Source organism: Daphnia pulex, chromosome 9 (genome assembly GCF_021134715.1).
Source record: "Daphnia pulex isolate KAP4 chromosome 9, ASM2113471v1".
Lineage (NCBI taxonomy): Eukaryota > Metazoa > Arthropoda > Branchiopoda > Diplostraca > Daphniidae > Daphnia > Daphnia pulex.
The window spans coordinates 6,598,847-6,626,466 of NC_060025.1; the positions used below are offsets into that span (position 1 = coordinate 6,598,847).

The 27,620-nt window shown below is 41.8% G+C and overlaps 1 protein-coding gene across 4 annotated transcripts in view; it reads left to right on the forward strand.

Annotated features, from left to right (window-relative positions):
* The window catches only part of LOC124201828 (potassium channel subfamily T member 2-like), a 42,874-nt gene extending 15,464 nt beyond the window's left edge, over positions 1–27,410 (forward strand). The window contains exons 1-26 of one of the 4 annotated variants that reach the window (XM_046598069.1): positions 3,049–3,998; positions 6,940–7,376; positions 13,704–13,783; positions 13,894–13,993; positions 16,126–16,324; positions 16,487–16,561; positions 16,714–16,797; positions 17,338–17,432; positions 17,751–17,842; positions 17,962–18,053; positions 18,943–18,984; positions 19,114–19,236; positions 20,560–20,760; positions 21,036–21,173; positions 21,416–21,495; positions 21,700–22,268; positions 22,361–22,549; positions 23,975–24,122; positions 24,211–24,316; positions 24,389–24,633; positions 24,722–24,856; positions 24,934–25,231; positions 25,303–25,428; positions 25,515–25,622; positions 25,701–25,894; positions 25,975–27,410. In XM_046598069.1, coding sequence (XP_046454025.1) covers positions 7,087–7,376; positions 13,704–13,783; positions 13,894–13,993; positions 16,126–16,324; positions 16,487–16,561; positions 16,714–16,797; positions 17,338–17,432; positions 17,751–17,842; positions 17,962–18,053; positions 18,943–18,984; positions 19,114–19,236; positions 20,560–20,760; positions 21,036–21,173; positions 21,416–21,495; positions 21,700–22,268; positions 22,361–22,549; positions 23,975–24,122; positions 24,211–24,316; positions 24,389–24,633; positions 24,722–24,856; positions 24,934–25,231; positions 25,303–25,428; positions 25,515–25,622; positions 25,701–25,894; positions 25,975–26,455 — 4,290 coding nt within the window. In that variant the 5' untranslated portion in view covers positions 3,049–3,998; positions 6,940–7,086 and the 3' untranslated portion in view covers positions 26,456–27,410. Of the gene's footprint in view, positions 1–3,048; positions 3,999–6,939; positions 7,377–12,281; positions 13,347–13,703; positions 13,784–13,893; positions 13,994–15,538; positions 16,022–16,125; positions 16,325–16,486; positions 16,562–16,713; positions 16,798–17,337; positions 17,433–17,750; positions 17,843–17,961; positions 18,054–18,942; positions 18,985–19,113; positions 19,237–20,559; positions 20,761–21,035; positions 21,174–21,415; positions 21,496–21,699; positions 22,269–22,360; positions 22,550–23,974; positions 24,123–24,210; positions 24,317–24,388; positions 24,634–24,721; positions 24,857–24,933; positions 25,232–25,302; positions 25,429–25,514; positions 25,623–25,700; positions 25,895–25,974 lie in introns of those variants that run through there. The other 3 variants (XM_046598070.1, XM_046598071.1, XM_046598072.1) reach the window with 3 other exon arrangements.
* Positions 27,411–27,620: the final 210 nt, after the last annotated feature.

Here is a 27,620-nt window from a genome sequence, read left to right on the forward strand (position 1 = left end):
TTGATGGCACGCATTGCTATGGACGATTTTCATGGCTTTTCCTCTATAGACGCGAAATACAGCATCGTGACATTGTTGGCCGTGTCGTCCGTGCGCGTCATGAATAGTTGAACAGCACCAGGCTTTTGGTTTGCTGCTGGCTCTCTCTCCTCCTTCTTCCAATAAAGTCCCCAATTTCGAGTCGAGTTGATATACACAGACGCGTATATAGCAGATCACAGGCCCTTGAAGTATACAAGCCAGCATCACACAGCGTATGTATATGAATAGCAGTCGCCTCCCATTTTCTATCTGCTCTCTTTTGTTCCTCATCAAACTGCATGCACGGCACAAGTCAGCTAGGAGCGGGTACATACAACTCAAACAATGAGGAGCCCACCATCCGAAATCGATGATTGATCGGATACCCATGCTCATGAATGCGCCCATAGCCCATTTTCCCTTCGAGGCTTTTACCTTTTAGTCTATACATATTGCGGTTTGTTGGGTGTGCCACCTCCAGGGCTTATGATGGGGCCGTCGCAGTGAAGCCATGCACCTATAGACCATCTACCAATCATTCTTCTCGGATACACGACGAAGGAGTTTGCTGTTATAAAGGGACGGTGTGTAAGGCCATAGGGGGATACTACTAACAAAGCACCTGGGGCGTTGTTGAGGTTTAAAAATATACACAACACCAAATGCCATTGAACGAACCTTATTTTTTCCTCGTTATATTTCAAACTTTTGCGCTTCGTGAAACCCGGCTGATGCCTATAATAATAATGATTTCCCTATTCGCCGCCTTTTGTTTCCATAGTTTTCCGTCCTATGTATATATAGCCTAGGTATATATTAGGCCTAGTAAATGGAATAAGCCACTTTAGTTTGATTAAAATTCTCTCCGAGTGGAAGACATGTATACACACAGAGTTTCCGTGGCAGCAATTAGCCAATAGCCAATTAGTTGAATTCGTGGCCGACATTTGTACAACTAGGCAAATATACCCGGAGGCAAACATGATGCAGTCGACAATAAGGAATTGAACCTTTTGTTTCAAAACTTTTCTTCATATATAGCCAGCAAGTTACTTTATAGAGCGAGACAGCAGCATCATGTCTATATTATATTTGTGCTGTGTGTTCACTTAATTTAATGATGAACAAACGTATCAAGTAGCAAGCAAAGCACCTTTGTTATTAGGCTATAGAGACTGGAGGGGAAAGCTATTGACGCCACTTATTCCATTTGATTTCTCCGCAAAATTGAATCACAGCGCTTCACTTAGTTCACCGCCATCAGAGAAAAAACCTCATTTTATTTTTAACCCATTATCTTATTCGATTCGTTTTTTTTTTCTTAATTTACTGGTTCAGCTCTCAAATTCGTTTCTTGCCATTTGAAACATATATTTTCTTGGCTATAATTCGAATCGTGTGTGCAGGTTTAATAAGACTTACACCTAAATGCTTCGCCTTCGGCAACGCCGAGGGAAATAAAAAAAAAGAAAATCAAATTATTGCAGCAGCAATTTTGTCCTTTTTATGTACACAAAAAGTGCTTATTAAATCCCCTGTAGAGTGACATTTGACATTGACTTTTGCTGGGCCTATGTGGACGTACCCGCGAACGAGTTATATAAATCTGAAAGAGGCCAGCAAGCCGAGAGCATCATATAGCACACATATAAATATAGCTTACAGAGCAGCTATATAATATATATAGTATTACCTGCTCTCCCGTTGCCGGAGATGATGGAGGGAATAAAACGTTATCAAGGCTGCTGCACTGGTTTTGTCTGGGTAACGTTAGCGACGCGAACTATATCTGTTGTGTTGTCCACGGCGACGGCCGGGGCCGCGCGTCTTTCGTGTTTAAAAGTCGAGCCCGGCATCGCCATCAGCAGACGTCCGTTTCTCTCTATAAAGATCGGTCGCTGTGATTATCTGTGACGCTGTCAGTATCTATACTAGTCTGGGTAACGAGAGCTCGCATTTTACCGTGTCGTTTTTTTTTCCTGTCACGCAGACGGCGAACATGGTCCGTCAATGTGACCATTATTATATAACCTCTGTATCTAGTTCAGAGTGTATATAGAGCCTGTACATAAGAAAACAATTTGATAGATCTCCAATCATCCTGTCTTATTGGCAATGATAAGACAGCCCATCAAAATCAAAAGGACGGAAAAGAAATGTAGAAAACAGTGTCGCCTCAGCCTCAAGGCCGTCACGTTGATTTTCGAATTGCAACATATTGGATGTTTCAGATTTATAGAAAATAGAAATTGTCTATTAAAACCACAGCAGCGGTCGTCTATCTCGTAGTTGTCTTTCCTCCAATTTTCTTGGCCCACTCCAATAGTCATGAGCGAAAGAGAAGCGCCGGCAACATGGCCGTTTGACGTGCGTTCGTGTTCGAGAGTTCGCCAACTCGGTCCTCCTGTGACGAACCGTACAACCTATACGCACCGCACACAAGAGTGTGTATAGAGAGAGAAAAGTGGAATGTTTTATAAAAGACCCGACTAAAGGACTAAAGGCATCAGCGCAGAATGAGCGACCGCTTTGATGGCAAATGCCAGCAGTTTTTGACGGTCGACATCTAATAGTCGCCGATGTGCATCCCGTAGGTATACCCCGTCATAGTATATAATGTGATTCACAGAGAAGCAAACTTCCCCGTGCTATAATGTCCTTACGTCAGAATTCTTGTCCAACTGGAAACATTTTTTGATTCAAGAAAAAATGGAAAGAAAAACCGAGTCCGTTTTATAGAGGAAAAAGAAAATGATCCCATCCGGAAAATCGCTATAGATGTTATATGGATGTTACACCTTTTGAGTAATGTCCCTGTGCATGAACCGTCTGTCTGTATAGCATCCGGGCGAACCATCTTCACCCACTCACGAGGCCACGGAAACCTCCCAACTCCCACTTTCCCTCCCCCTTTTTCTTCCCTGCCAACACACACGGGAGGGGATTTTGAACGCGTGCTGTGTTCGCTGTATAGCATATATACGGCGCGGGCTCGCTGGTAATGCATGCCGGAGAGTCAGAGTCAGTCTCTCGAACCGTGTGCGACGTAACGGTCCTCGGTTGTCCTTCCAGCAACAGCAGCAGCAGCACTCCCGCCACCCGCGAGCGGGACCGTATTAGTCCTCTCTCTTTCTCTCTCTCTATCCACGCACATTATAGACGTTTTTCTATCTACTGTTATCACGGCAACCGCAACAACAGCACAACAACGCCGCCCTATAGCTGTTATTCTTCGCCTATCTCCTCCTTCTGCGTCGTTTGAGACCTCCCTTTTTCTTCTTTCTCTCTCTCGAGGCCCATCTTCTGTTTATCTATTCTCTTATTCTTCTGTCGCGGTTGCAGTTGTCCTCTGTACAGTGTAGACATCTTTCTTTGACTTCAAATCGACTCTTTGTTGGCTTATTCACACATGCTCTTGGTTTCCAGCATCGTGCGGCTGTGCTCTTTTCGGCTGGGCACCTTTCCGTCTCCTGTCGAACAAATCGCGTAGTGACATCAACATCATCCAATCGATTCCGCTGACAGTTCGCTTATACTACCACGTCAGTTGCGCTATTCACTTGAAACCGTTTAAATAACCCGCCATACAGTCGGCCCCAAAAGTGGTTAACAAGTCCGAGCCAATTAGCGAAACAGAGAGCTAACTAATCGCATTAGAAAAGGGAAACTAATATAGGAGCGAGTGTGTACTGTTTTGTTTGCTGTGGACTACTATTGGCGAGTGTGTGGTGTTTGTGGTGCTAAACGGTAATAACAGCGTCTACCCTTTAGAGTCTAATCGAGTGGCTCTATGCGAAACCGATCCTCCACTTTTGTTTTGCCATTTTCGCCGAGCGTCAACAACAATCGAATATCCCGCCCAAGGAGGAACTATAATATTTAGACGGGCGTATCTAACACCGTTTTCCCTCCTCCTTTTTTTCTTTGATGTCATGACGTCCATTTGAAATTCAGTTGGACAGTCGCGCGCCCAAAAGGTGAGCTTTCTCTGTTGTTGTTGTTATTACTCTGTCGAAATGTTCACGCGATTCGGATGACGTTGTCATCCAAATGTAATAATTGAGCCGCACACTTTGTCGGGCTGCTGTGACTCGTGCTGGCCGAGCAGACGAAAACGGCCGGCATGTTTTTTGTTTTTCCCTCGAATCGATGAAATAATTCAGCAGCCTGTCACATATGATATGCATATGCGAAAGAAAAATAATTGATGGACTCTGATTGCTTTCCTGTCCCGTGATGTGGACGGCCGTTTTCGTCTGATGACTCAAACATTAATGACTCTTTGGCGCGATGGAAGAGGTTTTCCCCCCCTCAGCATCCTTTTCCTTTCGTATATTTCAGCTGACCCTTTCTCCACTCCACTCCTTCATGTTTGAATTAAAGAATACTAGATAACTCTTTTTCTGCTTTTTTTATGAACTCTTCAATTATAATTGCTGTTAGACTACAAGTCAAGTTCAAGTGTTTTAGACCTAATAACCTCATCCGAATGAGAAGAAGAATGACGCCATCATCAGCGCTCGGTTGATTCTTATACCGCGAATTCGAGTGGCCTAATATAAATGAGATTCAGGTATATTGTCTGGAGCGCGAGTGTAGGGGACACGTTGGATTGGAATAGTTTCGCAATTGGATTGGGGCGCGCACAAGACACATCAGACGACGATTGCGATTTTTGATCTTTATAGGTTTAGATGCGGAGCCCCCCAGCAATCCGCACGGTTTAGTTGATGTCCTCTGAAGGATATGATTCGCATCCAATTCAGTTCAGTTTTCAATAGGCGCGGCTGCGTTGATCTCTATTTTCCCTGGAGAAGCTTGACTATATAGATTAGACGGGCTATATATGTCTCCTATATATAAACTATAATAAACTCCTATGTACTGGCGAATGCATTCGATGAGACACACTGCTGCAGCAGTGGATACCTAGATTCAGCTGGAGCTATTACATGCACCGCTAGAGGTGGAGGATACATAGAGTGACAACATCAAAGAAAGAGATGATGGAGTAGAATTGATTATCGGTGATCGTTGACTTAGGGTGGGATCACAAGTAACTTGAAAAACTAAGGAATCGATTAGAGCTTTGCGGCTTGTTGGAAACGAGCTTCGTCTTCCCACAATGGGGCGGTTGGATCTGGGTGGTGGGGTCTGGGGTGGTCTATATCCGTCACTTCCTCAGCAGCGTCTGTATGTGATGGTGTAGTTCTCTCGTCTTATTTGGTTGATGTCACGTATATACGCGTACCGTGCCGAGCACAATGTTGCGTTTGTCTGAAGTTTCGGGTCGCCATGACAACCCCCAGAGGGCTGGATAGGATAGTTCATAGTTGCCAAAAGAGCCTTGGCCAACCATCAGCATCACCGCGATAGGGGACTTGGACCTTGTGGTTTTTATTCGACGCCAGACGCATTCAGCAGTTTCGAGATGGGGTTTATTATCTACATATTCCTTGATGTACGGTATACAGTATCAAAAGGAAATCTCCATTAGCAGAACTTTGCTTTTCGCTTCTTTATATCGATTATTTATAGTCCGTGATGCGATATAATACCTTTAAATTTGATGGCCAGGCGAATGCTGATTACAGGTCTTGAAATTCTCTTTGCGGTTATGTATAGGCACTATAGGCTATATAACAAATTATTGAGTTGCAGTTAAAACAGTAGCGTGTGCGGGGCAATCAGATATTAAAGTTATTTTGATTTTTCTAACGAAAACAAAAAGGCAAATGTATTATTTAAATTTCACCGGAGGGCTGTACTCGCCTACATCATTTTTTCCCCACTCAACCAGCACCTTAAAAATTAGCTTCGGTTCATTTATTATGGACAACTTTTCTTCAATCTAAAAGGTGATGTACAAGACAGCCCAGCTTTGCCCGATCGATAATAGGATTGAATTCTTTTCCAGGATTTTTTCACAAAGGCAATAGTGTTTTAAATAAATCATCAATCAACGCCGATCTCGAATTCTCGATTTTTTCTTTTAACCTTTAGTGTTAACACCTCTAATCTAATGTCATCAAAAAATCAGCCTGACTCTCGGGTACGCTTTTTTTATCACGTCTAATCAAATCAACGGATTGAAAGGATACTACGTGGAATGAAAGAACTGCAGAACAAAAGGAAGTAAAGAGAATCTAATGCGCAAAAGTTATAGAAAATTCAATCAAACTAAATAGGGTAGGGGAAAAAAATAAGTCTGGCGCGTCTATCCAGAAGAAGAAGCTTATCAAATAAAAGAAAAAAGGCGTCGATGACTTATTTCGTGAGAGAGAGAGACTGAGCACGTTTCCGAGAAGACAATTTCCCGTGTGCTGCCGTTGTTGTATACTGCCCGTGAGTATATAGTTGTTGTATACTTCACGTGGACACACACATATACTGGAGGACCGCTCGTTATTAAGCATTCCTTGATCCTAGATCTTCTTCTATACGTGGAGAGCACAGATTCTCGCTTCCAGGTATATACACATCCAAGAAGATAGTGTGACTATAAGAGTATGCTGGCGACTGCCGGGAGGAGAAACCAAAAGTTGTAAGACACAAGAGACGCAACGACGGAGATAACAATTTCGTCCTTCTTCCTGATATGTTGTTTTCTGAAGAGCGGCGAATGATTATTTCATCAAGAGAGACGGGACTCGTGCATCATATCTTGCAGCCCTGATGCGCACATACGTCAGTAGACTATAGAGTTTCCTTTTATTCCTTTATGAACCTCACGTCCGTCAAAGAGTCGTCATCTAGCGCTACCGGCCGTTGTTATACGCACGAGACAATCATTTATTTTGATTCAATGAAAACAAAAGCAAAATCATTCCGTATGAATTCATTCGCTGATATCTTATAATATGTGTTTTGTGTGAAATTTGATTGAATGTGCGTCCCCGCGATCAATGACAAAACAAGAGAGGCAGAGAGAAATTCGGCGGAGAAGGAAACGCGAATTCAGGGCGAAAATTCAAAAGGACCCCACCGCTAGGCGGAAGACACAAATTCCGTGAAAAAAATTCGGTGCAACTTGGCGGAAGAGAAGGCGTGGAAGATAAAAAAGAAATGTCGAATGTCTTCTTCTTCCGGCTACACAAGCTGCGCCGGCAGCAGGAACAGGATCAAGAGCGTCGCCAACTGCAGCAGCAGCGCAGGCTGTCGGGCGCCAGCATCAACGGCAACGGAAAGGGGCCGATGAGAATGGGCCGCTTCCGCCAGCTGGCCCGCCCGTCCCTCCACTGCCCGTCGCTGGTCGACTCCAACGTCCTGACCATGGTCCCCGGTCGACTGTTCGAACGGCCCGCCACCATGGATCCGTCAGACAGTCTCGACTATATTGCCTTGCAAATTCCCAGGTATATTTCCTATCAATTCCACCGACCCATCGTGTGTGTAATTATTTCAAATGCTGTCGTAAGTCCTATTCCATCATCAATTACCAAATGTAATTGACAGTCTTTATTGTTTGTGGGAGATCGGCTCCTGATCATCGACTGTCTATAGTCACAATTTGAATTTCCTTGAACTTTTCTTAAATTGTTCAGCGTCATTAAAAAAGAATCTAATTAAAGATCTACACATTTCCTCATAGAATTGTCGTATAGGTTTTTTTTTCGTTATGATTCACCTTGTGTTGCTGTGTGCTCAACCGCGGGGGGGGGGGGCTCTCACTCGAGCGCCGGCCCCGCGAATTAATCTTATTTGTTGCTCCGTGCTACCCCGCCAGGCATCTCCTATACATGTGTGTATATATATACTCTTTTCTGTTGCTACACCCTGCTTCGCGAAGCCCACTCCTGATTAATCCCGCGTCTCTTTCTCCGTTTCTATTTTGTGTACTACTACTTTACCAACTCGGGTTCCGTCTTGGCTGCTGCTGCTGGCCGGGCCCATCAAAAGTTGTGGGTAGCAACGGACTCGATTGAAATGGTATGGCTCCAATTGTCTGATTCGTTTTGATCTCCAGACTCTGATGGCAGAAGGTCAACATTACAATTATTTTGAGAGGGGAAATCGTCGACGTAATAGTAATAGTACCGGTAGTCACTTACACAGCAACATGAAGAAGAGCCTTCATCATTTGCACGCTTTTGAGTCGAACTTGATTAAGATATGGACGAGCGAACGCTCATTTCACTTATATTGTTCATGGGTCTCTGGAGACTTGAGTTGGTTAGTTCTGCAAGATACTTAGTAGGTACACACGCAGTCAAGGAAATGTGATAGGCGGAGATCTTTTTGATGAAATGATTAAAATAGACGACGACATATGCGGCCGGACACTACTACACCTGAAGTGTCTCAGTGAAAGCGTCTCTATCTTTTGTTTGACGTCATCATCATTTCTGGATTGTTCTCTCTTCACAACGTCTTTTTGATAGAATTTAGAGGAGAAAATGACGCAATTGAGAGAAAAGTGAAAGAGACGATTCGTATAGACTTGTCATCACGTTGCCAGGCAATTTCTTTTGACTTCCTCAATGAGTTGCACTTTTGCAGCTTTTTCGGTTGTTTTTGAGGCACGTGCATACGTGCCTTTGTTGCTCTCTTCTGGTTATCCAGAAAAGCCAAATTAGATTTTTTTTCCTTGTATGTGGTGAAATTATGAAGGCGACTATTGGAGGGAGCGTTCTGCTCTATTCTTGTCACACCCAACACCGCACCCAGCCTAGCGGCTTTCTGACTGCTATTGGAAAAATCGTTCAGATTAAAAACGACGAGCGAGCCCTTCTTTTTTATTATTCAATTAATTTGGGCTCCCTTGTGGGAGACAAACGCACCCATAGATGCGTGCTCAATTTAACTATGACGCGCATTTGGCTGAAAATTCGATCTGATCCCGCGTTCTTATATTCTCCCGCCAACCGAGATGAAAAAGATAACCTACACATCGACCGCGTCTGTATATAATAGGTATATAATTTGGTTACGCCGTCGCCGTTCCATTGACACTCTTTGGGGAAAACTAAGGAAGCACCAGAGCCTTGATGAGTCACAATAATAACAGTAAGTCGATGAAAGCGGGGCATCTGTAGGAGACTCGGTAGGAGATCTTCGTAATTTGACGATGTAGAGACCTCCGATGATGGAAATAAGGCAGCAGTGGAAAGGGGAAATTAAAAAAGAAAAGGGACATTGAAAGCGAAAGGCGAACCGGAGAAACCCAGCAGGGATTTTGTGTTCAGCCAGTTGCCTTACATTTCTTATAGACGTAATATTTTACCCACGAAATATATAGTATGCTGATGTATTGTGTGTATAGCCTACTTTAAAAAAATGATTTAGAATTGTCGAATATGTGCAAAATGGATACGAATTATGCTTGGCCAAGTTCTGCTCGAAGGAATGATGATAATAATACGTTTTCAGATCTAGTACATGTATTCAGCCCTGAATGTATAGACTGGACGGTGTAGTATGTGCGTCTTCCAAGAACCCCGCACAAATCTGATTTCTGTGGTCATTTGAGTGAATATTACGTACGTACTCTTGCATTTTAATACGGGAATATGACTCTTGTATTATAAACCTCTTTAAGGCCCCATTAAACGTGCATGCGTGTACTTCACAAGAATTCGCCGGGGTTCTCAGATCTTTGAAAATCTGCCGACATTGTCCCGGCGGCGACCGTCGGCCTCACGGCAGACGGTAGCGTATGGCAGGCGCTTTTGATTCAAAAAATAAAAAGGTCTCCATCATATAAAGAATGAAGAGACGCGCTGGAATGCGCGCGCGCTGCCTCGCGCTCCCTATATCCTCAAACATTTATTGGAAACTAGGGCAGTAAATCTCTGAGAGAGAAAATGAAATCACCGAATAAAATTGAATTGCTCAAAAAATGGACGGAGCAGACGGAGCCTCAGAGGGGAACTGATTATGTTTGCTCAATCTTTTGCTCTGCTGATTGATTTAGAGGACGCGTAGCAATACGAGTGGAGAGGGGGAAAGCGAAGAATGGATACACAAAGTGAAGTCATTCAAATATCTTTTTTTCGGAATTTCTTTAATATCAATATAACATTTTTTCGAGCTATATAGACTAGATTCTTTATTTTTAAATCCAGCACGGCTTGGGAACTTTTTACCTTCCGTCCGTTTCCGCCCGACATTAGTTTACATTTATATTCCATTCCTTATACTGTAATGTCGATCAATACCATATACATAGATATAGGCTTAGCTCAAAACCTAACTTCAATTTTAAATTGTCAAAATTGTCGTTTTTTATAAGTTCTTGCGGTACTCTTCTAAGTTGCACTCAATCAGCTCCTTGAAGTTATTCACACTGGGAACTGTTGCGGAAGGTCTCTCTTGGGTCATATGTGTCCGTCATTTTGAAGGTGCCACAAATAAGTCAGGAGAAATATCCATAGGCCCAAAAAGAATTTTCTGGTACAGTATTTATATAGCAATCTGGGTTAATTATAAAAATCTATTGTAAATCGATGGTCCTTGTTTTATCGCCATTGTGCAAAGGCTATTTACAATTAAAATTACAGGCAGAAAAGCGTCTTTATTTGATGGAATGATTTAAATTTAAATGACATGGTTATGATTATGATTGGTTATTTCTTATTGTAAATCGATAGTCCTTGTTCTATTGCCAAAGGCTATTTACAATTAAAATCATAGGCAGAAAAGCGTCTTTATTCGATGGAATGATTGAAAATTAAAATTACGTTTTCTACTCGACACTAAAATATTTTTTATCTGGGTCAATATTTAAGATTACCTGGAAAACAATTTTTCAAACGAAATCAAAATAAAATCGAGATTTTTTTTTTCATTTCATAGGGCGCTAATTTAAATTTTGGCTGCCGCGGAGTAATATCGAGAAAATTATTTTGGTTATTTCTGATGTACGGTGATGTGCAACGATATTGCGCAATAAAATCCTTCGCGCTAATTTAACGATAAATATTTTAATATTTAATACCGCCGCCAATATCTCATATACAAGAGTAGCTACTAACGATTCTCGCTGCCTCTGGTACCGTATTTTTTTAGTATACGCTATAAAAAAAACAGTTTCCCAATCTTGATATAATTAACGTACATAGACGTTGCGTAACGTGTTTTCTTTTCACTTGACTGGTAGTCTAGCTACTGTTGAAAGAAGCGAAGCTCCGGGGAAAAAAATTATAAATATTAAAATAAAAAGGGTAAAAGTACTTTAGCTCGACACTATGAATATTTTATAGTTAGAACTAATTTGATCTATAACCAACACATCTTCTCACAAAACAGCGTCTCAACTCTAAACGCAATATACAGCGTAGTCTGAAAAACTACATAGCCTACATAGTATACAATGAACGAAGTTAAGGTTCATAGTGTATAGTTTCTAAAAGGCCCATAATTGATTTTAAACAAACAATTATTGCTCAACAGACTGGAGGTAGCAACGCGGGTCTATGTTTCCGCGATGGATACATTATATCAAAGCCTTTGTCTTGACTATCTTGAAAGAGCAACAATCAAAAAAGAAAAGAAGAAAGAAAAGAGCAACATAAAAGATGGATAAGCCTTATCTTTTGTATATTGTTATAGAGTCGAGTATAGCGGGTGAAGCAGCACAGAGATATACTTACTACTCAAGAGAGCGCATGCGTTTGTAGACCCACAGCGCAACTGCTGATCTACCACCTCGCGATGTGGGCAAACATTTGGATTCGTGTGTACACCTACCCCACCATAGAAACGCAAAGCGAAAAGTGAGCCCAACATAAGCAAAAAGTCTGTAGGGGAAAGAGGGCATATATAGGTATATAATAGCCTAGCAGTACGGACGGGCCAACGCAAGACGAGCGCACTTCAGTCACTCGGCGACAGTATATCAATACACAGTGATACACGTACATCGGCAGTAGTTGGCCTGTAGAGCTGTTACATTTCTAGTCATAATATTTCGGCAGGAACCTTTCGGATAACGTACATGTCTCAACCATTTCAGCCGAGCGCTGTAGTATTGTAGACGGGCTCTCTTAGTTTTCGCCAACAGCTGATTGACAGTAGAGAGACGTCCGCGGAGACCTCCCCCCCTGCGTTACATAATAAGCCTAGACAAATACCTAGCGGCTTGCATTAGCTCCTATCCAACGGTACCTATATCTTGAAAGCTCTAAGCGATCCACAAACTAAGACGGCCAGCAGACGGATTTATAGGCAGCTGGCGAGATATAGGTAGGGTCCAGCCATCAGCCAGAATTACATAGTATATAGAATGCTGTGTGTGTATTAACCGCCACCTCTTGGAACAGCAGCAGCAGCTGATACCGTGTGTGTTTGTGTGATACGTGCTGTCCCCTCCGAGCTCCTCGGGGGCACGGAGCCGCTGATGCTCTGTGCATGTGCGCCATTGTGACGTTTTTCTCTCTGTGTGTTGAGATATCAGTGTAGCTATATAGGTGGCCTCATCTATACGATTGTCCCTCGCTCCCTTGTCTGATGTGCGCCCGTGTCACCCACACGACGGATGAGAAGGACGACAGATAGTCACGCTCTTTCTCCGCCATCCCGTAAATATACACAGTAGTAGTTCACGGTCCGCAAGCTGCTCTCCCCTCCGCACTCCATCTGTATCTCACTCAGTGAATCTGCCTGTGAGTGGCTGCTGGGCAGCTGGGCTGGCCGTTGGCTCTCTGCTGTCGGTGTGTGTGTAGTTGTAGACTCGCCCCTCCAGTCTTGACAGTAGTATTGCAAGCGCCACACGGCACTCGACGCTTCATATCGTTGGTTCCGCTGACCGAATCCGCTGGAGCCATTCAATTGCTGATTATATATTAGAGCCAGGGAGGTTGCAGTGCACAGTTTTTCGGTGCGTTCCGTGTGAGAAGTAGAAGAGAGTTTCCAATCAACTCTAGTGCCTTCCGGCGCTAGCTGAGTGAATAAGTTTCTCGCACGCAACTTTTTTTTTTTTTTTCATTTTTCAAAATCGCCGAGAGATTTTGGCGCTGACCAAATGATCCGATTTGCAAATTGTTGAACGCTGTGTTAGATACATTTATTGGGCGTTCATATAGTGCGCGCGCTTTCGGTGATTTGTTGTCCAATTCCACAAATTGATCAAAGTCGGACGTTCAAAAAGATGTGACGGTCCGTTGAGCCGCAGTTTGCGTTGCAACGAGCAACAGACGATTAACACTGGAGCGATTGCGGCTGGCGATGGCGTCGTCGTCGGCTCAAGCGGAGAATCGCAGCGGTTATGTAAGCGGTTCGGCCGCCGCCGCTTTGGCCGCCGCCACAGCTTCGGCCGCCGGTAGTCACATGCAATCGTACAATTGCTTAGCCTCCGTCTGGGATGATAGTTATGAAAACATCCCGCGGTAAGTTCTTATATAGATTTCTAATATAGGCTTTTCGTTGAATATAGAGACATGCTGTTCGTATCTACTTCTGATTCTTATATAATGCCGACTTAAGCCTTGACATTTAGATGCGAGAGCCTTCACTTGTTGGTGTATACGTTCGTACAGGTTATCTAGAGCCTTTGTTATGGTTGGGCCTTGACAGCTGTATCGACCGGGAAATTCGAACCAATGTGCCCTTATTTCCTTTCTTTAGTTGTCAGCGAATATTGTTGCACATGCTGATCAGTTGCTTACATTTCATGATTGACTCTGACGTGGGACTTTTTTGTATTTTATTTTTCTAATCTCCTTTTTTTTTGACAATGTTCACAGGGTGCGAGTGGAGTATTACGTCAACGAGAACACGTTCAAGGAAAGGCTGCAGCTCTACTTTATTCGCAACCAGCGATCGAGTAAGATGGGCAGATCTCGCGGCCAACTTATGACCCTCTTGCTTATTGATAATCAATGTGTGTTTATTTTTCTTTTGAATTTATGTGCTGGCAACGGGTGTCTTTCATAGGTCTGCGAATCCGTATCTTCAACTTGTTAATCAAGCTACTGACGTGCTTACTCTACGTCGGCCGCGTCATCTTCGATAATGATCCCACTCAAGCCACTTGGTAAGATTACCATTAAGTTGCATTAATCATTTGCGTCATTAAAAGATGATGCGTCATTCTAATTATTATTAGATGCGCTTATAGGTGGACAGATCTCCTTCTCCTGTATTTTGTTCTTGTCTTGTTATTATTTAAAAAAACCTACATGTTACATGATATAGTGACCACATTTGAATGTACCTTGTACCCTGTATAATGTATACCCGTCATTATTTCACGTGGATTATTTTCTGCGTTGTCCAAAGTTGTAGGGGTTTGCCATTATAGATTTTGCTATTTTTAGTTGGGGGTCTTATTTTACGCTTGTGCTCGCCAAGTTTCATCTCTCGACCTTCGCGCTCTTGTATTGGAAAACGAAATAGGAAAAGAAAAACCGGCCCGGGTCTTTATTATAGACGAGGAAGAAGAATTGAGCCCTTGATACGCTATAGAGCCCTGCGATAATAGAGGCCCGCTGGTATATAGACTCACCACTTTCTGTAGCATACAAGGCCGACGAGTTCGTGTAACGTGGATACCTCACGATGGGGAAGCTTACTATAATGAAAAGAGAAAAACGAAGAGTAGTAATAGTAGTAGTAGTATAGTTTTCGCTTTGTAAAAAAAAAGTGCCACTTAAAGTCGTTATATCGTCCATTCGTAACCGTTTCAACGCGTTCAACAGAAAGAAAAGGGAGTTCGTTTGTTGGTCAGGGTCGCTGGGTGAGTCTGCTATAGTACTAATTTATCCATCATTTTCTCTGCAGTTGGCAAGCGCTGGGGGCGGTGGCTATAGAAACCGGCAGTGAACACAAATAGAGCTTATCTCTCCGATGTCCAATGCGTTTACATCAAGGTTTAATCTTTACCCACATGCGCTAGCTGTCCAGGCTGGTGATGGTGACCTATTTCATCGTCATGCTGATCATCGCCGAAAAAGATAATGAAGGTGTGGGACGGAGGGATGAACAGTTCGATTTTAAGTTTCCGATTATGTACTGTATGCCCCGGGCTCTGGTTTGTGCTGCTGGAATTATTAGGAGTTGCGAGCGACGAGTGGGTGGGAATCAGCGGCAGACAGAGAGATATACTTGATGTAGCCAATCATCTAATTACATAAAGTGCGGATGCCGAATCGTCGGCTCGTATTATAGCTCTGAGCTAGCACGAAGCGGGGATCATCAAAGGAACGGAATCGCTGTTAAATTTGCATATATTTACTAGCGGCTTAAGACAAAGGCAGACGAATACAAACCAATTCGAAGCATGAAGATACAAAGGTATCATACAGATTGATAGAACGCAACGCATCAGAGATACCGGAATATTGGAGCGCTTGAGCTAGAGCCACCACCCTCTTGTCGCCATGGTGATCAGCTGATGCGTGTTACAGTTGTGTCACTCAGACCTGTGTCTATCATGATGCCTACCACTGTGCAGGACCCAACAGTATTCTAGCTGCAAGCCAATAGCAATAGCTGATGCACCTTTCACTTGTTTTTGAAACATACTCGCCGAATGTTAGATATTATTAGATCCTTGGTAGCAACAATTTTTGCATAATTTTCTTTGCATTAAATTTTACATAACAATCGACGGTTTGTGGGGTACACCGTTATGTAGGACAAACTGGAACATACAGCCGCACATCCTCTACAAAAGTTTTTCGATCGATTTCGATCGAAAGGATCGATCCTTGTGTCGACAAGGCAACCTTGTTTAGAAAATGATTAGTGAAGCTAGCAGACTAAATATTTCAGCACGTCAATTCGAAAAGAGATACAGCAGAAGTACATCTCTCTAGAAATCTACCGTAACATTTTCGTGTTCGTTAAACACTCCAATGTTACCTTCGGTTTTCAACAATTTGAGTAAAGTCTATAGGTTGTGCGTGTGTTTACTTTACACACTGAAGACAAAGACCAAGTCGGACACATACGAAATTGTTACACAATGTACAACAAACCATTGAACAACGAAGGAACAATAACAAACACGACGAATGAACACATCATTCGTACAGTGGCTTGCGAATATAATGCATGTGATGTACAGTACATACAAATTCAGTTGAATATTTCTACTGATGACATTTAAGTAGTGTAAAAAGTGCAATTATAATCAAATGATTTCGTATTTTGCGTGTAATGCAGTTACGGGTGCGAGGTGGGCAACAAAAGCGAGTACCTGGCCGCCTACGAGAAGACACCTCAACAGTTTATGGACAACCCCATCATTCACTGGGAAGCCATTTGGTGGATCGAACGACCCACGGCCCTATGGGTCATTGAAGTGATTTTCGCTCTCATTAGCCTAGTCGAGGCTCTACTCGTTGCTTATCTCAGCTACAAAGTATGTTGACATTTTCTACAATTCGCCGTGTATTAACGTATTTCGCATGCAACTAAACTGATTGACCAAATAGCTAATTTTTAAAGAATTTATGTAAACTAAAACTCAACAATAATAATAGCGATGAAAAAGGTTCGTGATTGAATTACATTTCACTTGTAGGGAAACATCTTGCAGGAAATTCTTTCATTCTATTTCATTCTGGAGCTCGTCAATACCATTCCGTACGTTTTCACGGTATGTGTACACGCCTACGTCTTACCTTATTTATTAATTAAATAACAATTTGAAGTTGGAACCCTTAATTAAGAATAATTTTTGAAAATTAAATAAAACCATTTTATTTTCTCACAAATCTGATTAATGATGTCAACGTTGGAATTTCACAGATGTTCTATTCGCCATTACGTCACCTCTTCATTCCCGTCTTCCTTAATTGTTGGTTGGCCAAACGGGCCCTCGAAAACATGTTTGTGAGTACCGTTCGTCTTCTCTATTTTCTTTTTCACCTGACGTAAGTAAATGAGAATTGTAGTTCCCCTCTTTTCCAATTTGCCCTCAGTTATTCACTCAATCTTTGGTGGTTTTTATGTTTTTGACATGAGAATAACTTTAACTTGCATGACTTGGCTAGTTTGCCAAGTAGCCGCGACTGCTTAATGTGAAACTTTTATAGACTCGCCCGGCATTCCGAGTCCAAATGCACTTGACATTATTACTGGCTATACTGTAAAGCTAGGAAGTAGTAGGCCATTGTCAAACTAGTGAGGCCATACATGACACATCTGCCCAAAGTAACACACACACATTATGGCAGGGTGCTTATCATAGCGAAGGTTATAGATGTTCATTAGAATCATTATAGAACAGACCAATCTGTCTAACAGCTTTTATGACTCACCTCGCAGTTCCAGTTATTTTTACTTGCTTCTCTTCATTCATTTTTGATGTGCTTTGTTTTACTCGCCTGTTTAATTATTCATAAATCGAAATGTGATTGGGTGTTTTGAAAGAATGACCTCCATCGGGCGATGCAACGTTCACAATCTGCCCTGTCTCAACAGCTTATGGTGCTATCGGCCACGCTTCTCTGCCTAGTTTTTACCAGGTCAGTTATTACTCAGTTCTTAAGACATTACTAGCCTTATTAAGTTTTAGATGGTGCACTGCATACTGTTCTTTTTATTTAAGATTAAAGTCACTCTTTTTTACCATTTTATCGAACATCCGTCTTTGAAATTTTCGAGATACGATAGCTTTTTTTAATTTTTAATAATAAAGCGCAAAAAATGATATATTCTAATTCCGCAAAAAATGATATTTTCTATTTTTTAAATCGCTAAGTTCATATTTCGATTTGCATCAACACAAATTTAAAAATGTTTCTTCTTCATTATATCTTCCAACTATGATGGTCAACTCAAAGTGTATGTGGAGTGCAGCATTTTCAGCGGGCCGGTCATCGCCACTTCAATTTGTTCCAGTCGTGCTACTTTGTGGTAGTGACGTTTTCTACGGGTATGTATGTGCAATATTTATCTAAATATTTAATACTTGGATAAAATTTAAAAAAAAAGTTATTGCGATTATTCATAACTAATCCAATTTCCCATTATATAATCAATCTATCTACGTAGTTGGTTACGGTGACTATGTTCCGGACATTTGGCCTTCGCAACTCTACATGGTCGTTATGATTTGCGTGGCACTTATCGTCTTACCCACACAGGTAAAATGTTATTATCATACTATAGAGGGATAAAAATCAAAGGAGACCGATTAGGAGGGTAGAATCCAGTAGAATCACGATTCCGAGAATTACACGATCGTATAAAAAAGAAATCATCAGTTGTAGGATCTAGGATAACATAAATAATCACGGAATTCTATATAATATTTTAGTTTAGATTATGAGGAAGATACGCTCACAAGTGCATTTGGAACACCTTAATTCGTATTCCAAGCATACCGAAACATAATTTTAATGCACGTAAAGTCTTTTGAAAAGGAAGTGAAATCGTTTGAAGCTATAGTTGCTTTCGCACTTTCGTTGCTGGCCACCGTTGCCCACATTAGTAACTGGTCTGGCGAGAACAGAGAACACTTTGTCGTGTTTAGAAATTCAGATGAAAGCCGAAGGCTTTAATAAGACATCAATTGAAAATCTAACACCAATAAGACATCAATTGAAAATCTAACACCAGAAATTTGAAACATTTTCACATGGGAGATGTGTTTCTATTGTGTCGATTGCTCGTTTCACGTTTCGCTCGAAGACCAGATGAATTTGCCACAGGCTTTCCTTATCCAGAGATATTCGCGGAGTAAACTGCTCCGATCATTTACATTAGATTTACATGATAAGGCTAAATTAAAGTATTCTAAAACACGCAGTCATTATTTCCTCTTTAAACGATTTTTAATAGGTAAAATTATTTAAAAAGTAATCATATAGTCTACTTAACGTCACAGTAAATTTAAATCACAAATAAACCTCTATTCGCCTTTAATCTTCTGCAATCGAATGTTTATTATTTGACATAAATTTGAAACTCGTAGAAATTAACCATACAGTTGACGACGATTAACTTTCATAATTGCCCTTTTTATAATTGCAGTTCGAGCAGCTGGCCTTTACCTGGATGGAACGCAAAAAACTGGTAGGTGATCAAAAGTGAGGTCTATTAAAATGAAGGTCGAACTGACTAAGCTCTCTGCACAATATCTGCCTTACGCATCTGAAGCGACTGAAATATCCTACAGTATATTATGACGCTTGATCGATCTAGGGAGGCACATATTCTTCCCACCGAGCCCAGTCGGAGCGTCACGTCGTAGTCTGTTCGACGTCATTGCATGCAGACACCATAATGGACTTTCTCAACGAGTTCTATGCGCATCCTCTTCTCCAGGTACGACTACATAGTGTATATATATACTGTACTCGACATGATTGAAACCTCGGGCTACAGCAGCAACCCTCCAGCCCTTGTTATTATTCCGGATGAAAGGGTTTGCATTCGTTATACTGGATAGTGTCGTTAGGGCATAATAGCCAAGTTTCTCTTCTAAAGTTGCAGCGACCATGCAACCGTCGGAGTTATATCTCTACCGATTTGTCAACATTTGCCTCATTAATCCGCCTCGCGTGCACTGCGAAATATAAACGAGTTTGTGTTGTCCACGGATATCCGTGGCTGGTCATCCGCTGCGACACTGGAGATTTATCCATGAATGGTTTCTGTCAGATGACAACTATCGTCCATCCATCCATCCGTAACTTTTCGTACCTCTGTCATTCGATCAAGAGATAAGTTTCCATTCGGAATGCGAAATGCGGAAGCGGAGCATTTGTGATGGATGCAAGTAGTATACCGGTATCCTCTTTGCTTTAAGCGCTAGTTTTGAATTCGTTTGTATACTAATGCAACCTCAACTTTTGTATCACTCACTTGCCTATCGCCCTTTTCGTCAAAAAGCTTTTGACGTCACGTCCCACTCGACCTTTTGCTGTTCCCACATGGGAAATATACTAGACGAACTCGTCTCAGCCAAAGAAATCGATCGATATGTAATTAGTTATCCAGCTCTGAACGGATCTCAAACGCCATGCAATGCGTCAAAAAAAGACGAGAGAGACTGTGAGCCACCGACCTTTGAAGAGAATGTGCAAGACTTCCTGACTGGAATGGTAACGAGAAAATGTGAAGGTGTGTGTGTTGTTTTCTGCTTGCGAGTGCACGGGGAAAGTGTGCGCCAGAAGGATCGGTTGAAGGATCGGGTTTGGCATCCTGTTTCGCAAGATCACCATTATGCGCTGTTGTGTGCTGTTCGTTATTGTTTTGATGCATTCCTTTTTGAAATAATAAAAAAAAAATATTCGATGACTCATTAGGGATATGGGGTACCCCTTCTCAATTCCCCTCTCGTTCGCTCTAGTGCTCAAGACAAAGGGATCGCGTTCTGTGACTTCGCTATTCGTCACGTTCCAGAATCCCCCAAGACGAGTTTATATAACAGTATAACGAATGCGATTTCGCTTACAAAAATTTGTTGGTTTAGCAACGTCAATACGAATCTCCCAAATTGTAGTCCCGTTCTAGGGAATTGCGATGTAAGGCATGAAATGCTTTTAAAAGATGAAAAGGATGAAATGAATGGTGTTAACAAGATGAAGGTCGTCATTTCTTTATCTTGACTGTCGTGTTTGGTTTGATTTGTCTCGCTGCGTCTAGGATTATTACGTTGTGCTGCTGTCACCGATCGAACTGGACACGACAATGCGGATGATTCTACAGGTGCCAATGTGGGCGCAACGAGTCATCTACATTCAAGGATCGTGCCTGAAAGATGCGGATTTGGCAAGGGCGCGGATGAACGATGCCGAGGCCTGCTTCGTTCTCGCCGCCAGGAACTACTGTGATAAGACAGCAGCCGTGAGTTATATAATCTTGTTTTTTTAATGATCCTTTCACCTTAACACCACTCCTTCCACTATTTTCAACCCCATCAGGTGAAAACAGAATGATGTTTTTATTTTGTTTTCTCTAATTTTCACACGTCCAGTCTCCATCTTGTAATTCGGTAGAATCTCATAGTCTATAGTGATGTTCAACGTTTCGCTCTTGTTTAACCGTATACTAAAAAATTACGAGATGCTATTAATTGATCTTAAAAACACAATGATTCGCTTATTGAATTTTTCTTGTAGGATGAACACACGATTTTACGTTCGTGGGCCGTCAAAGATTTTGCGCCGGAAGTGCCCCAGTATGTTCAGATTTTCCGACCGGAGAACAAGCTGCACGTCAAGTTTGCACAGCACGTTGTGTGTGAGGACGAATTCAAGGTAGGCCTTATTTATTTATTTTTTTAAAGCTAACGATTAACAAAGGGTTGATATGTACCGAACATCTTGATGAATGAATCATATTGGTCCGCATGACTCGTTTCGACTGTTTTGGTTTTTCACCTCACACAGCTGCACTCACAGAGTGCGTCGTGGAGGCTTCCTTTACGAGCATCCCATGACCCCCAAATTTGTGAGCGTCTTCTAGACAAAATCAAAGCTAAATATTTTTCTGTGCGCAGTACGCCTTGTTGGCTAACAACTGCTTGGCTCCTGGGACGTCCACTCTGGTAACACTACTTCTCCACACGTCTCGTGGCCAGTAAGTGCTGCCTGTTTTTATCGGTCGACTCCAATCGTAACAATATCTAAACGTATCATTAAACGCAATCAACTTAAATCCGTTTTATTGCGCCTTTCTAATACGACTCTGTTATCTGTTGGCATGTACCAATTGTACCACTAACTGCACTAATACTAAACAGTCTTTTTTTTTATTATTTCTTCTTTTATTATAACCATCAAGGGAAGGTCAAGTGTCCGACGAAGAGTGGCACAGGCTGTACGGCAAATGCAGTGGCAATGAGATCTACCACATCTTGCTGGCCGAGAGCCGCTTCTTTGGCGAATACGACGGCAAAAGTTTCACGTACGCCAGTTTTCATTCCCACCGCAAGTACGGAGTGGCGCTGGTGGGAGTCAGGCCGGCCGAGTTGCCGGAATTCTACGAAGAAACCATCCTGCTGAATCCCGGCCCGCGACACATCATGAAAAAGACGGACATTTGCTTTTACATGAGCATCACCAAAGAGGAGAATTCGGCCTTCGTGGCGACACCCACGGCCTGCAGTTCGGATCCAGCCGCCCAGATGCAACAACAGCCAACCAGCAGTAGCACTCAGCAAACTAATTTGGAGGCTGGAGTGACTTCCACGCCGTCAGGAGGTTTCAAATCGAAAGAAACCGTTTTGACGACGACGACGACGACAAGCGGAATCACGTCGGCCCGACACATCATTCCGACTAGCCGAACGCAGACCTCGTTCCAGGGAAATATTTACGACGGATTACCAGCTCGCTGTTCGTCGCCAAACTGTAATTTCTGAATTTTTTGAACAACAAACAATGACGTCAATTTTGATTTCACCATTTAACCATTTCTGCGGATGTTTGATGGTTTGTTTTAGTATTTGACACTGGGATGCCGCGCCGGGGCAGTTTTATTAATCGCAACGATTCGGTTGACAGCACAACGGCTTGTTCGCTAGGAAACCAGAGTCTGGGCAATGCAGCGATTTTGGGCGGCGGAAGCAATTTCCTCGGCGTGCCGAAAAGTGATTCACCGGGCCTTCTAGCCGTTCCGACTGGTCATTGCGGTGAGTCTACAAAATTCAAATTGCGCCAAAAATAAAAGTGACTTGGACTTTCTTTAAGAAAAAAAACAAACAAATAAAACAAATAAAACAAAGACAAATAAGAATTTTCTCTATGATATGACAGTTATGACATTGTTCTCTATGATATGACATTGTTAGCGTCTTTTGTATGATCAAGACTCGTATGCCATAAGTGATTTTTAAAGATTTATCTGGAGATGTACGATTCCAATCAATCCTGCCAGAAGTGTGTGTCTGACAGGGTATAGCGTATAGGGCCTACCGTGTTGTGATCCCCACGGTCCGCCTTTTCTTTTATCACTTCCAGTCATCATCCAATATCAACAACGTCATATCGCATCTCTGTCTTTGTTATCTTTGTTGGCGTCGGGTGAATCGGGTCTCGCGTGCAGCACAGCAGCATGAGTTAATTAGCAGTGTATTAGTCGGGTATTAGGTGCAGAGTATTTGTATAGAGTATTAGCGGCCGAATTAAGACGCTCTATTATAGACTAGTGCCCTTAGAGTACGTGTTTGTTTGATGATCCGTTGTCGATGACTTGATAAATAAGCCTTTGCTTTATTAAGGGGGGTTGTTGACTTTTCGTCCGATGAGAGTGATGTGCCGTTGACGTGGTCAGAGCCTCAGCGTGGGTGCAGCTAGCAGCTAGCTATTTATATCGAGAGGTCAAAGCGGGTCGAAGCTATAAGCGGAATGATATTAGAATGGCCGAACACGCTATGTATGAAGTTGACAGTAATTTTAGCCAAATTGCGTTCCAACTATTAGACGTGGAGATGATCTGGAAGTGCACGACATTTCATGAACATTTTCTTGCTTATTTCTGGCTCTTTTCAGCTTGCTAGTTTCTTTTTCAATTAGAATGTTGGTTATAATCACCCACAAGTATTTGATTAAGGCCTTTACTTTCGTGTGGAGGAGACGGGGTAAGTGGGTTCGTGTGACGGAAATTACAGGTTTATGAAGTAGAGCGGTAAAGTGTTTATCCAGACAGCAGGCATTTTTTTTTTTAATTTCAGAACTTGTCTAATAATTTTATCTTAGTCTAAATTAAAAATTTATCTCTAGCATTAACAATTTTCAGTAAGATATAACAAGGCATCCAGCAAGATCATTTCCCTCTAAATTTAAACAACGATATCCAAATAGTAGTTTTTTTCTTTTTTTTAAAGTTATTATGGAAAGCCTAAACGATTACTATTTGTAGTTGTTATAACAATCAATTAGTCAGTTCTAAGACATTGGAATGAGCGTCCCAAAAGACACATAATTTGCACCTACAAGGCTATAACTCACGCAGCTCTGTCTGTATGAAAAGGTCAATCGTATCTGTCGTATCTGTACGAACGCAACAACGAATATCACATTACTGAGAATTAATATCCAATCTAATTCATTTTCAGAAAGCCGACGGCCAAGCATCTTGCCAGTGCCCGATATGTTCTCGGGCTCAACCATAAACCTGGTAGCCGGGCATCAGGCAGCCACGGAAGATAGTGAAGATGAGATCGAGGACGACGTTCCTTGGCCTGCTCCCACAGAAAAAATCTCGTAAGTTAAAATACTGTATTTGTAACGAATTAAATTATAGTTATTAAAAAATAATATAAATAATAATAATAATTAAAAAAAAAAACAGGATCGTGAAAGGTTTTCCTCCGGTGTCACCTTACATCGGCGTTAGCCCCACATTGTGCTACCTACTGAAAGAGAAGAAACCACTTTGCTGCTTACAACTCACTCAGGTAGAACTTTTACCCAGCGAAAAAAAAAGTGCGCAAAGTTTTATCAATGGAATTTTTCGTCCATTGAATTAGGTGTGCGAGCATTCGAGCCACCGGAGCGCCAAGGAATACAATTGGTCCAACAAAGTCATCATCCTGGCAGCTGACTACGCGTCGACGGGCATCTATAATTTTGTCATTCCGCTGAGAGCTCATTTTCGCACAAAGTCGAGTTTAAATCCCATTGTGCTGCTGCTGGAACGCAAGCCAGATGTTGCCTTCCTCGACTCTATCTCTTATTTTCCTTTCGTCTATTGGATGCTTGGTACAATTGACTGGTAGGATCATACGCCACACCTTATTTTGAAATGACAAACTCTATTTTTTTAAAACTGACTAATCACATTGTGATTGAATTTTTTTTAGTTTGGACGATTTAATTAAAGCCGGCATTATACTAGCCGAAAACGTAGTCGTCGTCAACAAGGAATTCTCTAATTCAGCTGAAGAAGACACACTTTCTGATTGCAACACTATTGTCTCGGTTCAGACGATGTTCAAGTAATGAATTGGCAGAAGAAAAAAATTTACATTTCTAATTAAAATTATTATTCCGAAATACCGTGCGGAATTAATAGGTTTTTCCCGAGCATTAAAACCATTACGGAACTAAGCCAATCGTCCAACATGCGTTTTATGCAGTTTCGTGCTCATGATAAGTACGCTTTGCATCTGTCACGTATGGAAAAGGCTGAGAAGGAGCGAGGATCACACATTTCCTACATGTTTCGACTGCCCTTTGCGGCCGGAAGCGTCTTCTCAGCCAGCATGTTGGACACTCTACTGTATCAAGCTTTCGTCAAGGACTACGTGATCACCTTCGTCCGTCTCTTGCTTGGCATCGACCAAGCTCCCGGATCCGGATTTCTGAGTTCGGTTAGTATTTTTTTTTTTTTAGTTTTGACGATTAATTTGAGTCGAACAATAAAAATCGGCTTGGGTCGCAGATGAAGATTACCAAGGAAGATATGTGGATCCGCACTTACGGACGACTTTATCAGAAACTGTGTTCCACCACATGTGAAATACCTATTGGCATCTATAGGACGCAAGATACATCCAACTCCGAAACTGTAACTACACCTATAATATTTAAATTGATTCATTTTGCTTTTGAAATTTGAATACCCCAAAATTTTCTCTCTCTTATTTTAAATAGACAAGCGAGGATATGGCTCGAGAAGATACTGGCTGTGCTGATATCCCCCGACGAGGGAACTATGAAGGCCCTGTCCATTCACGTCAACATCCCGGCCGTGTTTCACTGGTAAATAGATGGCAGTCTTAATTTTATTAATTTGATCTTGATGTCCATTTTCTTTTCCAATTACCGCGAAAATGAAAGCTGACTGACGAGGCTCGTGATAATCATACACAACTCATTGAACGAGCTGAAATTGCCAGCTTAGTTCGTTCAAGGATGGACAGCCTAGGTATCGATACCCTCGACTATGACGATGTGTCAGAAAAGAGATCATCTCTTTCTTATGTCATCATAAACCCCAGCTGTGATTTAAAGCTGGAAGAAGGCGATATTATGTAAGATTTTTTTTCAAGTTAAAAAATACATTAACTATAAACTAATTCCTCCTTATTATTATTTTGTTTTGTAACGTCAGTTATCTGATCCGACCGAGTCCCTTCTCGGCTCAGAAGACGTTCGAACGACACAACAGTCGCCGTCGATCGCACATCAACATTTGCGAAGAAAGACGTCGTCGCAACAGCACTAAACCGATGCCACAAAAAGCCAATTCCCTCTCGCTACCGGATAGCCCAGACATCTCGTTAGGTCCCCCATCCGGCCTGGGTGCAAATCGTGGCAGGTCTCATTCACTTCGTGTCGACGACATATTAATGAGACGGTCTAGTTCTCTACGACAAGGGTTAATCGCACGTAACACGTCAAGTGTAGAGGAAGTCAGTTTAAATTTGGAGCCTTCAGTAGGGATTGGTGGCTCTTTTGGCGGGGCGGGGTTCCGTGGAGGAAGCATCAAAATTCCTCTTAACGGCAGCATTGGTTTGGAGGTGACTCCACCGGCCGATCAACAGTGTAGCGACTCTGAGGAGTCTCTAGACTTTCGTGGTACGATCGTATGACACCACCCTCCCCCCGTAGCTCAATCTATTGCCACCAGTAGCAGTCACTTTCCAAAACCAATTACACCCGCAATTTTCGTCTGTGAATCAGAAGACTGAAGAAATTTGAAACCTGTATACAAAAAAAAGCTTGAAAAAAAGAATACTTCAATCACAATGGAAATCCGCGAACCGTTCACTGTCCATTCCAGCTAGTGTAGTATTCAGACTACTATAAATATTTGGAAGGCGTACTAAATGCCTTGCTTATTTTTTTCTCTTATATAAATCGCAAAAGCACAGATACACATTTTATGAAAATTTGATTTATCTGATATAATTCCCCGTAGCCTCCACTGCCTTGATTCTCTTCATATAGATTATCGCCATCGTGTAGGAAATTTCAAATAGCTTTCTTCACACATTCGACGCGATAAAGAGTTTTCTAACTAGATAATAATTTGACTACTGAAGAATTCCACAATCCACATTGTTGTTGGATCGACATGGCAGCGGGATTGATTAATATTCTGTTGTACGGATTCAAAGTAAAATAATTTGAAACTGTGATTAAATATTCTTATTCTGAAAAAAATTCCATTATACGAAAAATCATCATTAAATCTATCATATAAACTTTTTCAACATTCTTTCACGTTGTAATGGTCCATCGTTTGCACGACATGCCTTTCTACATATCTAACATTCGTTGAAATAAAATTAAGTCCCCTTTTCAATTAAAAATACATAATTCCTTTTCACGATAAAAAACCCTTAGTTAGTATAAATGCTATATTTCTTTGAAATGCCCAAGAACACTATTGATTTTGTTGCTTCGTATAATTACTTTCTCATATCATGATTCATTCCCAACATGCTTTAAATCTCAGCATCGATTAATTGCATAGCTATGCTATTATTTATATTAAATTTGTATGCTCATAAATCACGATGTACATATACGATATGAGCGTGACTTTTTTACTTTAGATAAATGATCATTCATTATTATTATTCTTACGTTAAACATCACTGTCAAACGTAATTACCCATTTTGAACATTTTGAATTAACCGTAGGAATGCTGTAGGGGAGACCGGGGCTAGTTGGCCTAGGGGTAAGTCGCTCTTTTCCCTTTAATTTGGCGCCACTTCCAATCCACAATTTTTCAAAATAGCCAGATTGTT